At 42.3% G+C, this 13958-nt stretch overlaps 1 protein-coding gene across 1 annotated transcript in view; it reads left to right on the top strand.

Moving 5' to 3' along the window:
• Positions 1 to 13958, top strand: part of LOC138669863 (arf-GAP with SH3 domain, ANK repeat and PH domain-containing protein 3-like) — a 177785-nt gene that overhangs the window by 53163 nt on the left and 110664 nt on the right. Inside the window, 1 exon segment of the mRNA XM_069756696.1 lies at positions 1842 to 1929. Coding sequence (XP_069612797.1) covers positions 1842 to 1929 — 88 coding nt within the window.

Below are 13958 nucleotides of genomic sequence, written 5' to 3'. Positions count from 1 at the left end.
GCCTGCAGGAAATTAAGATTTACTACAAGCACTATATTTCCAATAATAGCACTATATAAGATTTAAAGGGAATCTGTCACCCTCAAAATCGAAGATGAACTAAGCCCACCGGCATCAGGGGCTTATCTACAGCATTCTGTAATGCTGTAGATAAGCCCCCGATGTAACCTGAAAGAGGAGAAAAAGAGGTTATATTATACTCACCCAGTGGCGGTCCTGCTGCGGTCCGGGTCCGATGGGCGTCGCGGTCCGGGACCCCCTATCTTCATAGGATGACGTCCTCTTCTTGTCTTCATGCTGCGGCTCCTGCGCAGGTGTACTGTGTCTGCCTGGTTGAGGGCAGAGCAAAGTACTGCAGTGCACAGGCGCCGGGCCTCTCTGACCTTTCCCTGCGCCTGCGCACTGCAGTACTTTGCTCTGCCCTCAACAGGGAAGATAAGTACGCCTGCGCCGGAACCGCAGCGTGAAGACAAGATAACGTCATCGTAAGAAGATGGGAGGCCCTGGACCGCGACGCCCATCGGACCGGACTACAGCGGGACCGCCCCTGGGTGAGTATAATATAACCTGTTTTTCTTATCTTTCAGGATACATCAGGGGCTTATCTTCTACAGTATTACAGAATGTATTACAGAATGCTGTAGATAAGCCTCATGCCGGTGGCCTTAGCTCATTTTTTGGGGGGGTGACAGGTTCCCTTTAATAATAATACTGCTGTAATAATATTACAATATAACAAATAGAACCAGATTATAACTGAATATTAGCTGCATACTGTATATAGTAGTGTTAATACCACCATATTGACTGTTAACCAAAACCACTGTGCTAGGGCTGATATTACCACCATACTGTGACCATATAATGTAAATATGTTTTTTTACAGAAGTGCAAGAAAGAATCTTTATGTTGGGCTATGTCTGTATTCTAACAATAAATGTGTCTTTACTGTGCTTTGTGGAATATAATCTGAATGTGGGAATAGCTATTTAAATAACTGAGCCTGGTGCAGTGGATAAATGTAAACACACCCTTATAAATACAGATGTATAATACTTGGCAAAATATGCTTAGCATGGCATTGTATGCAGAACACTTGCCGGTATATGCTATTTATACACTATGGCCAGAGGACAAATGCGGGTGTATGCTTGTTCCAGTGCCATTATTCATTAGTAGTTGGGTGCTTATAGTCACAAATGCATTGTTCATGGCATTCATCAAATAAACATACATTTGCAAAGCTTGAGGCCATAGATGATGTTGCAACAGGCTATAGAAATATAAAGATGCTCTATATAGGGTGAGTACATGCAGCACAAAGACTCTAAGAGGTCTTACGGTTTTAATTGGAGAGTACTGCTGATAACCTTTCTGGAGACCACCATGACTTATTGTGACATGCATCTTTGGCCAATACGAAAAACAGTCACAATGGAAGTAGGGGGCTCCAAAGGTGTCAATGGGTTATATATTGTTATTGTTGTCTAAAATTAGCTGTTCATGGGCTGACTAATAGCAGCACATTCATGGAATCTGTTTACTGACTTGTTAAATTGTTTAGTTTGTAAAAACAAAAATGGCGGAATTGTTGCAGAAATGACCTCTGTCCTCTGAATGGAGTGAGCAGGAGGACTGAAACAGTGAGTTGTCGGATGCTTGTAATGCAATGATGGCGCCAGGAAGGCAGCAATAAAGAAATTTGCTGTACATAAAAAGTACCTTTTATTGGGGCTGAAGTGCAGTAACACACACTTAGTTTCCCAGTAATAAATGAATCATGCATTTTCATGAGCTTACATTTAGTTTACTCATGGTATTGTTCTGCTTCTTACTTGCAGATTAATCGGCCTCCAACTAAAATTAAGTTGCTGACATGTCAAGTGCGGCCAAATGTTGAGGACAAAAGAAGCTTCTATTTAATCACACGTAAGTTCTGGAACTCAGATAATTCATTTCAACTTGTATGGACATGTGCATGACGTTGTGCACTGAGATTTATACACATGATGGGAGAGTAGCAGGAAAAGAGAACATGTTTTGTCTCCATCACTGTGATGTAAGTTCAACACAAAGTCGTAGTTATGTGTTACCAACCCTCCCCTGTGAACTACTGGAGAAGAACGGTGATTGTGTTCTGAGGTTTAGTTGTAGAGCCCAGACAGAGTGCAGAATAACCCATGCTATGATCGTATTGCACTGCATGGACTGTCTCAGCACCTCTCCTGACCTGAGCATGACAGCGTGATGTATTTCTATGCAGCTGCGAAGCTCAGGTCAAGAGAGCAGACAGCCAGTACGAGGATTGCAATGCGATCATCACACAAGTTATACGGCGTATATGGGTTAAATCTGCCCTGCCGCAGAACTTTGTTTATTGGTCAATGCGTTTCGAAGTGTCACATTTTTTCATCAGGACAAACGTCCTATGGGTTGTCCCGATGAAGAAGTGTGACAGCTCAAAATGTGTTGACCGATAAACCACATTCTTGGATTCCTGACTCCTCATCACTTTTCCGCAGACAACGCAGATTTAACCCATTTTACTCCAAACCTTGAACAGTTTTTTGTAGCAGTAACACTTTAAAAAAAACCTGCAAAAAACACCTGGGCCTCTTCCAGCTGTTTTTTAAGCTACCCATTGACTTGTATTGTAAAGTATTGTGCATTTTAGTGGAAAATGCCTGAAGAATGTAGCGGTTAATTTGCTTAAACACTGGGTGCCTTTTGAAAGCCTGAGAGGATATGAGCAGCAAGTCGTTTTTGCATAGAAATAAATACCTTATGTGAATTCTTGAGAGCATTTTGTTTGTGTTTTTTTCTGGCATTGCAGAAAATGGCAGAACAAGACATACAACATAGTTTCCTGTCAGAGAACCAATAAAATATAAGCAAAAATTAGCAACATTTTTGCGCAGCTCAGAATTTTCATGCCTTTTTCTCCCAGGTTTGCCAACATGAGAAATGCTGTGGAAGAGCGGGGGCAGCATGTTACTAGCTGTAATGTTCCTTATTCCAGAAATCTTACTCCAGTTCCCAACTAGACTAAGATTTATGGCGAGGCGCATGCTACTTCTCAAGCACACTACATTATACATCAAGCAGAAGTGGCTCTTCACATCATAAATGAAAACGTCAAACTTTATTCCATAAGATTAAAATATCCACATACTGTTGGTCCACCAGTTTGGATTGACTCTTCTAGCATTGCGAGCAGGTTTTTCTACAATTGCACGGTGCAGCGATTCTTATAAACTCTGTTAATGAATCAGAAGCATCTGACGTCCTGTTATCAAGACTGGTTACAAAAATTGCCAGTTTTGATGAATCGGGGCCATAGTGTGAACAAACCTTGACTTCTGTCACAAAATAAGTACCGTATGTGATTTTCTCCTGCAACCATGTGCTCTATGCCTAAATTGACGAACCTTGAACCTCCTCAAAATTTAACAGCAGGTATTGTATTTTTCCAGCTATAGGGCGCTCTGGACTTTAAGGTGCATCCAAGTTAAGAATACAAAAAAATAAGGAAGAAATTGTGCATACTTAATAAAAATTCGATGGTAGTCTTAGTAAGTTGTTTGGTTAATGCCCCTAGCTCTGGTGGTGAAGAATAGTGCCCCTTTTTGTGGTCCAAGGTGAAAGATAAGGTTCATATAAAATGCTGGTGGTGCAGAAAGAAGTAGGGATTTAACATGTATGTTAGAGAACTGAGGTTGATGTCAGAAACAAATAATGGTTTAGAATTTCCAAGTTGTCAGCTTACTGAATGTCAGAATTTACTTCTTTTTATTATTGTTATTAAAAACATTTCTCGGTTAATAAAAATTCTGATTTGATTATACTAGTTGGCCCGTGCAAAATTTTCGCATATTGGTTGTCGGGGGCGCAGACAATTTCAGGAAAATTAAGCTGGTCAAATGTAAATGTATTTAATGAGATGATGAACAAAGAGAGGCATGTGTGTCCCTGACAGATATACCGTATTTTTCTGCGTATAAGACGACTGGGCATAAAAGTCGACCTCCAACGTTTCCATTTAAAATATAGACTTTGAGATATACTCACCGTATAAGTTGGGGGTCATCTTATACGCCGGGTGTCATCTTATACGGCGTGTGCGGAGCTCTGCGGTCACCACATTTGGCGAATGTGCCACTACACTTCCATCCTCGCGAGATTTGAAAGGCAGAGAAGGGTGGGCCAGACGGGCGAAAGAGAAGAAGCGGCTTCACTTATACCCTCCGGAGACATGAGTGGCAGAGAAGGGCAGGCCAAACCAGTAAAAGAAGGAGGTAATAGGATACAAGGGCGGGCACCTCGTCATCGGGACCGCTCCCCGCACCATATACAGCGACCGCAGAGTTCCGCACATGCAATATAAGACGACACCCGGCATATAAGATGACTCCCGACTTTTGAGAAGATTTTCAGAGGTTAAAAAGTCGTCTTATACGCCGGAAAATATGGTATATATGTTTTCACGAATATTTGAGCCCATGGATACATTATATGTCCATTTTGCAAGCAGGCGAGAAAATCTCGCCATATTGATGTCACACGGATGCCACACGGATGCTTACACGCTAGAAATTCGCATCCTCGCACTGCACACGGATGACATACGGATCACTGTTCAGGGAACATTTCTGCAATTCTCGTCCGTGTAAAACAGACCGATTTTTTTTTTTTTTGATACGTTGTGTGTGACTCCAGCGTAAAGGAGATCCCCCAACATTAAACATAATGGTATTTTACTTACTGATCAGAAGGGGTCTGATTGTCAGGACCTTGCAAAAGAACAGGGGCAGCAGCATTTTTTTCCCCTCCACAGCAGCACTGCCATCTATCTGCAGTGTAGGGAAGTGCAACACAGCCCTATGTATGTGAACAGAGCAGCTCCCTGTACAGCAGTGCCACTTTGACAGTAAAAATGATGGAGAATTGACCCTATAACTGAGCGTATTTACACCATTGTATAATAATTGGGAATATCCCTTTAAAAAAATAAAAAGTAATATCTGCAGATTATTTTACCTTTTTTTTCCCCCTACGGTTGGATTTTTTTTTCTTTCAATTTTTGCAAGGTTGTTTCCACCAATCTCTCCCATCGGGAAACAATGTACAGTCTGAGTTATGTCAACCCTGCAATTTTTTACTTGGAACCAAAGGTGACTCCAGGTCACCAATAAGCTGCAACCTTAGAAGGAAGACAGACTTTTCAATGACTGTCCAATAATACGGAAAATCTGATGGTTCAGAACTTGTCCGGTCTCTTTTGTGCTGCATTCATTTATATCTAAAGTTTTAAAGCTGAACTCTTAAACAGGTAAAGTTTTACTTTTATTCTACTTCCACATATGTAGCAAATATTTTATATGTACCTGCCTGAAATCGGCTGGGCAAGGAGTTTGACAAGCTGGAATGCCCCCAAGGCAAATGTTAGGATTTGTTTCAGCTTTGTGGTAGTATGCTTTGGGATAGTGTGGTGCCACCTGCAGGTCATTTTTCCTTACTGCAGGTTTCTGAAAATTAATGTTTAAAGTGTATTTTGTGATCACATCGTGCATGTGTGGTTTTTTGCTGAAGGAGGCAAGTTTAACTTTCAAATAGTGTATCATTTGTGTGTGTGTTGGTGCAGTATGAACGGAGATACAAAGTAATCACCGAAAAAGAGTGTTTTTAAATAATATAGAAGGATTTAAATGGTTTGTTCAGGCTTTCTGTATAATTTGTGTATGTGTACATGGGATGTAGAAAGTTGATACTCGTAGTTTGTGATACACTCCCTGTCAGCATTCTGCATGGTGTCCTAGATATCACACTTAGTCTGGTATGCAGCTGTCTCTTGATTTTGAAGGAGCTGCTCACTCCTCAACTAGAGTTTTCCTGTCTAGCAGAGACTGGTCCTAACCTCACAACAGACATCACTTCCCCAGTCTCTGCCAGACCCTCCGCTTGCCTCCTGCTCCAGCCTCCTGATGCAGCACACAGTGACATAGCTGATTGGACTAACCATGAAGGAAAATTATTCGACATAAGTGAGTATAATGTGCTCTGTGCATTGATACCTCCCTCCTCCATCCTTCCATCCCTCCCTCATCCATCCTTCATCCCTCCCTCATCAATCCCTCCCTCATCCATCCATTTCTCCCTCATCCAGACACCCATCCCTCCCTCATCCATCCACCCACCCATCCCTCATCCATCTATTTATCCCTCATCCATCCATCCTTCAACCATCCACCCATCCCTCTCATCCATCCTTTCTCCCTCATCCATCCACCCATCCATCCCTCATCTATCCATTTCTCATACATCTCACCCTCCCTCCCTTATCCATCCATCTCACCCTCCCTCCCTTATCCATCCTTTCCTCTATCATACTTCCCTCCCCCCTTCATTCCTCATCCATCCACCTCTCCCTCCCTCCCTTATCCATCCTTTCCTCTATCATACATCCCTCCCCCCTTCATTCATTCCTCATCCATCCCTCCCTCATCCTTTCTCCTTCATGCATCTGTATATCCCTCCCTGATCAGGCTCTGCCGCTCTCATCCAGCTCTGCCTTCCTCATCCATCCATCTCTCCCTCCCTCATCCATCTCTCCCTCCCTCATCCATCCATCCATCCCTCCCTCCCCCCTCATCATCCATCCATCACTCCCTCCCTCATCCATCTCTCCCTTCCTCATCCATCCATCTCTCCCTCCCTCATCCATCCATCTCTCCCGCCATCATCCATCCATCTCTCCCTCCCTCATCCATCCCTCATCCATCCACTCCCTCCTCCCTCATCCATCCATTATCTATCCCTCCCTCATCCATTCATGCCTTGTCCGTCCATCTCTCGTTCATCCGTCCATCTCTCGTCTGTCCATCCGGCCATATCTTGTCCGTCTGGCCATCTCTTGTCCATCCGGCAATCTCTCATCCGTTCGTCCGGCCATCTCTCATCCGTTCGTCCGGCCATCTCTCGTCCATTCGTCCGGCCATCTCTCGTCCATTCGTCCGGCCATCTCTCGTCTGTTCGTCCGGACACTTGTTGAGCCCAAGTGCTCGCTACTCGAATTTGCATCGGGTGCTCTGGTATGCACGGACTATCGCGGATCCTCATGTTTTTTTACAACCGCAAAATATGCGGGTTGGAGACTCCGTGGTAAAATTTCTAACAGCACTATTGGTGACGTCAATTAGGTGAAGTGGGTTCATTAGCTATGAATTCCCAGAACCTTTCTGACAGCACAATTATTATTAGTGGACAGGTGAGAAATAATGTTGTTTTATTATTTCAATTCTCTTGCAGGGGACAATGGCTTCACTGGAATGGGTGATGCTGTAAGTATGGTTTAATTAAGATATTAAGATTTTTTAAAAGGAGTCTGTGTCGTTCTTTTAATTAAAATGACTTTATTCTGGGTCTATGTGTTTTTATACAATACGACTATGGGATTAATAATGGAGGAGTCTTATAGATGCCTCCATTACTAACCTTTGGGCTTGATGTTGCCTTGACAATACAAAGGTGACATCAACCCCCCCAACTGGCTGAGAGCTGATGTTTTTAGTCTAGAGGGGGACAATATCCATGGCCCCTTCCTAGGCTATTAATATCAGCACGCAGCTGTCTGCCTAGCCTTTGCTGGGTACTGGGTATTAAATATAGGGGACCCTACATCATTTTTTTAGGGTGCCCCATTTTAATAGCCAGTAAAGGCAAGTATACAGCTGTGATCTGATATTAATAGCCTGGGAAACTCCATGGCTATTACCCCTTTCCCAAGCTATTAACATCTGCCCCCAGCCATCAGCTTTCCCTCTGCTGGTTAAGAAAATTAAGAGGGAGTCTGCTCCATTTTTTCAGAAAAATTATCTTTTAATTAAATACATATACAGTAAGTGGCACATGCACTGTACTAATTGTACGTGTCACTGACATCTATATATCTATTCTATGTGTATATACTGTATGTAATCCATCTATTCTATCCTGTTGGGTCCCACTGTGAGTTTACTGTACGAAGCTGCTGAATTGGCAGCCTATCTTATCTTTCTCTGTCTATCTATTTTTCTAATCTGTATATACGAGGGGTGTTCATTAAAGATTTCCTCCGACCCACTTCCTGTGGACTGAGACCAATGAAATTTGGCACAGTTATTAGTCCTTCTCTACATAGGTGCCACCTAGGGACACAAACTTCTCCCATCTCTTTAAGCAACTGTAAACACCTCGCTTGTAGAAGTCGACAGGTTGCTCCAAAAGCCACGTTGTGACTTTCGAAATCAGTCTCATCATCTGGAAAATGCTTGCCCTTCAAAAATAACTTCATTGTTGGAAAGAGGTGGAAAGAGGTTGAAATCCGATGGTGCGAGGTCCGGTAAATTAGGGGGATGTGGAATTTCAAAGCCGCATGACCTTTCCTGTCGAGGGTTGTGCCTTTTTTGGAGGCTGTGAGTCATGATGCTTCCATTGCATTGACTGGACTTTAGTCTCAGCATCATAGTGATGGACCCAGATTTCATCCTGTGTAATCAGTCTGTTGGAAAAAGTCCTCTTGGTTTCCATGGCCCATCATCAATAGAGCCTGAGAGCGACTGTTTACTTCTTCTGGAAAAGTGTGAGCATTCTGGGAACCCAGTGAGTGAATACCTTTTGCATGTGAAGATGGTCTTGCATTATTTTTATCCACAGACCCCACACTAATCTTGACATCTTCGGCTAGGTTGGGAATGGTTGCGTGGTTTATTTTCCAAAATGGTGACCACCGCTTGCTTGATGATGTGTTCATCAATAGCATCAATAGTGGGTCGCCCTGGAATTGTAGCTGTTTGCACCGAAGACGGCCACATTGGAATTGATGATGCCAGCTTTTGACTACATCATATGATGGGGAATCGCCACCATAAACCTCTTTCATCTCTTCGAACGTCTCATTTGGTGTGCGGGTTTTCAAGTAAAGGTACTTGATGAGTGCTCTGTATTCCACTGGAATTCAAGGGAAAAGAAAGCGGTCACTAGGGAGCGCTGTGAGGGTCACAGTTACAATTGAAAGCAAAAGGTCCACCGCAGCTCCAGCCGTTAACCTTCTAGGAGGATACAAAATGCAGTAAATAGTAATAACGGTCCTAGGAGCGCTGGAAATGAGACCAAAACAAGGATTTTAGTGTTGAACCACAACGCGTTTCAACGGTTAAACCGTCTTCATCAGATGAAGACGGTTTAACCGTTGAAACGCGTTGTGGTTCAACATTAAAATCCTTGTTTTGTTCTCATTTCCAGCGCTCCTTGGACCGTTATTACTATTTACTGTATTCCACTGGGTCCTTTATCAAACCTTGCACCACTTCAGCACCTGTAAAATCAAGACCGTTATCAGTTCGGAGGTGCAAATTGGGACATAACTTATAGAGACTTATATCATTACACATGTGCAGTTTTAGGGTCCTATGATAAATAGAAGTGGGTCAGGGGAAATCTTCAATGGATTTCCTGCCTCGTATGTATGTATGTATGTATATGTATAATATATATATATATATATATATATATATATATATTTTAAAAAAGCAGGCAGCACTCCATATTAGCTGAAAAATCTGTGCAGGATTTATTGAACCCACATGTCTGGGCAACGCTTCGGCTCCAAATGAGCCTTTCTCAAGCCGAAACGTTGCCCAGACATGTGGGTTCAATAAATCCTGCACAGATTTTTCAGCTAATATGGAGTGCTGCCTGCTTTTTTGAAATATATAGTATATATATATATATATATATATATATATATATATATATATATATATATATTCTACTATATAATTATCTAAGGGTTACTCTGTCCTTCTGTCTGTCTTTCTGTCTGTCACGGATATTCATTGGTCGCGGCCTCTGTCTGTCATGGAATCCAAGTCGCTGATTGGTCGCAGCAAAACCGGCGCCCGCATACTTTCCTCCAATCACCGCTCACATAGGGTTAATGCCGGCGGTAACGGACCGCGTTATGCCGTGGGTAACTCACTCCGTTACCGCCGCTATTAACCCTGTGTGACCAAGTTTTTACTATTGATGCTGTCTATGCAGCATCAATAGTAAAAACATCTAATGTTTAAAATAATTTTAAAAAATCATTATATACTCACCTTTCGCGATGCTCCGGTGACCGCTCCATGCAACCGGCAGGTTCCGGTGGCAATGATAGTATGCGACAAGGACCTGCCATGACATCACGGTCATGTGACTGCGACGTCATCACACCCTGGGACAGGAAGCTGCCGCGCGGTGACAGAACTACAAGGGGCCCTCGGATCGGAAGGTGAGTGTGTTTATTTTTTATTTTTTAACCTGTGACATACGAGGCTGGCCAATATACTATGTGGCTGGGCAATATACTACGTGGCTGAGCAATATACTACGTGGTTCTGTGCTGTATACTACGTAACTGGGCAATATACTACGTGGCTCTGTGCTGTATACTACATCGCTGTGCAATATACTACGTGGCTACGTAATATACTACGTGGCTGGGCAATATACTACGTCACTGGGCAATATACTACGTGGCTGGCCAATATACTATGTCACTGGGCAATATACTACGTGGCTGGGCAATATACTACGTGGCTGGGCAATATACTACGTGACTGGGCAATATACTACGTGGGCTGTGCAATATACTACGAAGCTGGGCATTATACTATGTGGCTGGGCAATATACTACGTGGGCTGTGCAATATACTACGTAGCTGGGTAATATACTATGTGGCTGGGCAATATACTATGTGGCTGGGCAATATACTATGTGGCTGAGCAATATACTACGTGGACAGAATACCCGACGCGTTAGACTCGGGCCACCATCTAGTATATGTATATATAGAGAGAGAGAGAGTACATGAATCTAGGCCATGTGAAAACACAGACAAATATTCAATATGAATTATACTTCTCAAAAATATTTTTCCATAAAAAATCTTTCAAAATTTTTTTTCAGAAAACTTAGTTATAGATGAAATGAAGATTCTTAGCGCATAAATTGGCCAATTCATGTGTGCCCATCAACCATGGCAAGGTGATCTCCTTCTGATGGGTCCTACACTACCATACATGCCATTTTTTGGCCACCAGCCTACAACTCTGGACAAAACATGTCACTCTGGGCTAAACCTACAATTTATGGGCAGGTAGAGTTGATTACCACCACCTGCAAGGTCAATGGGAGGAGTGCACGATCAGTGGGGATGCAGCCGCATCCATACATCAAATAGAGAAAAAAAAACAACCAGCACTCCTAATGTGAACACGTGCAAGCTGCATCATATAGATAAAGAGGAACACAGCAGCACATGTACATGAATCTAGGCCATGTGAAAACACAGACAAATATTCAATATGAATTATACTTGAAGCGTTCCAGAGTTATTACCTCAGAAATGGACCTTTGTTAGAATTGTAAAAATTGGCCCGGTCATTAACGTGCAAACCACCCTCGGGGGTAAAGGGGTTAAAGAACTTTTTGACTACATGTGGGGTATCGCTGCGCTCGAAATAAAGTAGGTAACAAACTGTGGGGTCCACTGTTTGGTGTCACCTCTTGCAAAAGTGAAAATTTGAGACTTTTAAGTCAACATTTTAGATGTTAAATTTAATTTTTTCATTCCACTTTGCATTAATTCTGGTGTAGCACGTGAAGGGTTTAATAATTTCTTGACAACAGTTTTGAAGTATTCAAGGTGTGCGATTGTTAAAATAGTATCACTTTTGGGGAGTTTCCAATGTATAGGTCCCTCAAGGTCCATTGAAATCTGAACAGGTCCCTGAAGAAAAAGGTAAATTTCTTGAAAAGGTGAGAAAATGCTACAAAACTTTAAACCCCCCAACATCCTAGCAAAATAAATTATTTGAAAAATGATGCAGATGTAAAGTAGACATATGGTAAATGTTTAATTATTCTCGACAGCATGACTAAAAGATTGAAAGTTTGAAAATTGTGATTTTTTATTTTCAAAATTTTCACAAAATTGCAATATTTTAACAAATACATGCAAGTCATATTGAATAAATTTTACCACTATCATGAAATACAATATGACATGAAAAAAAACAGTCTCGGAATCACTGGGATATATTGAAGCATTCAGGAGTTATTACCACATAAAGTGATGCTGGTCAGAATTCAAAAGTTTGGTCTGGTTATTACCATATACAGTGGGGCAAAAAAGTATTTAGTCAGTCAGCAATAGTGCAAGTTCCACCACTTAAAAAGATGAGAGGCGTCTGTAATTTGCATCATAGGTAGACCTCAACTATGGGAGACAAACTGAGAAAAAAAAATCCAGAAAATCACATTGTCTGTTTTTTTAACATTTTATTTGCATATTATGGTGGAAAATAAGTATTTGGTCAGAAACAAAATTTAATCTCAATACTTTGTAATATATCCTTTGTTGGCAATGACAGAGGTCAAACGTTTTCTGTAAGTCTTCACAAGGTTGCCACACACTGTTGTTGGTATGTTGGCCCATTCCTCCATGCAGATCTCCTCTAGAGCAGTGATGTTTATGGCTTTTCGCTTGTCAACACGGACTTTCAACTCCCTCCAAAGGTTTTCTATAGGGTTGAGATCTGGAGACTGGCTAGGCCACTCCAGGACCTTGAAATGCTTCTTACGAAGCCACTCCTTCGTTGCCCTGGCAGTGTGCTTTGGATCATTGTCATGTTGAAAGACCCAGCCACATTTCATCTTCAATGCCCTTGCTGATGGAAGGAGGTTTGCACTCAAAATCTCACGATACATGGCCCCATTCATTCTTTCATGTACCCGGATCAATCGTCCTGGCCCCTTTGCAGAGAAACAGCCCCAAAGCATGATGTTTCCACCACCATGCTTTACAGTAGGTATGGTGTTTGATGGATGCAACTCAGTATTCTTTTTCCTCCAAACACGACAAGTTGTGTTTCTACCAAACAGTTCCAGTTTGGTTTCATCAGACCATAGGACATTCTCCCAAAACTCCTCTGGATCATCCAAATGCTCTCTAGCAAACTTCAGACGGGCCCGGACATGTACTGGCTTAAGCATTGGGATACGTCTGGCACTGCAGGATCTGAGTCCATGGTGGCGTAGTGTGTTACTTATGGTAGGCCTTGTTACATTGGTCCCAGCTCTCTGCAGTTCATTCACTAGGTCCCCCCGCGTGGTTCTGGGATTTTTGCTCACCATTCTTGTGATCATTCTGACCCCACGGGGTGGGATTTTGCGTGGAGCCCCAGATCGAGGGAGATTATCAGTGGTCTTGTATGTCTTCCATTTTCTAATTATTGCTCCCACTGTTGATTTCTTCACTCCAAGCTGGTTGGCTATTGCAGATTCAGTCTTCCCAGCCTGGTGCAGGGCTACAATTTTGTTTCTGGTGTCCTTTGACAGCTCTTTGGTCTTCACCATAGTGGAGTTTGGAGTCAGACTGTTTGAGGGTGTGCACAGGTGTCTTTTTATACTGATAACAAGTTTAATCAGGTGCCATTACTACAGGTAATGAGTGGAGGAAAGATGAGACTCTTAAAGAAGAAGTTACAGGTCTGTGAGAGCCAGAAATCTTGATTGTTTGTTTCTGACCAAATACTTATTTTCCACCATAATATGCAAATAAATTGTTAAAAAAACAGACAATGTGATTTTCTGGATTTTTATTTCTCAGTTTGTCTCCCATACTTGAGGTCTACCTATGATGTAAATTACAGACGCCTCTCATCTTTTTAAGTGGTGGAACTTGCACTATTGCTGACTGACTAAATACTTTATTGCCCCACTGTATACTCGAGTATAAGCCAACCCAAGTATAAGCCGAGGCACCTAATTTTGCCACGGAAAACTGGGTAAGCTTATTGACTCGAGTATAACCCATTTATGCATTGTCCCCTTCCCCTGTCCTGGTATGTGTGGCTCCTCCATCCTGTCCTGCCCA

The sequence above is a fragment of the Ranitomeya imitator genome, chromosome 3 (genome assembly GCF_032444005.1).
Source record: "Ranitomeya imitator isolate aRanImi1 chromosome 3, aRanImi1.pri, whole genome shotgun sequence".
Lineage (NCBI taxonomy): Eukaryota > Metazoa > Chordata > Amphibia > Anura > Dendrobatidae > Ranitomeya > Ranitomeya imitator.
The sequence above is the reverse complement of the archived record's forward strand: the minus strand, read 5'-3'. Positions and strand labels throughout refer to the sequence as shown.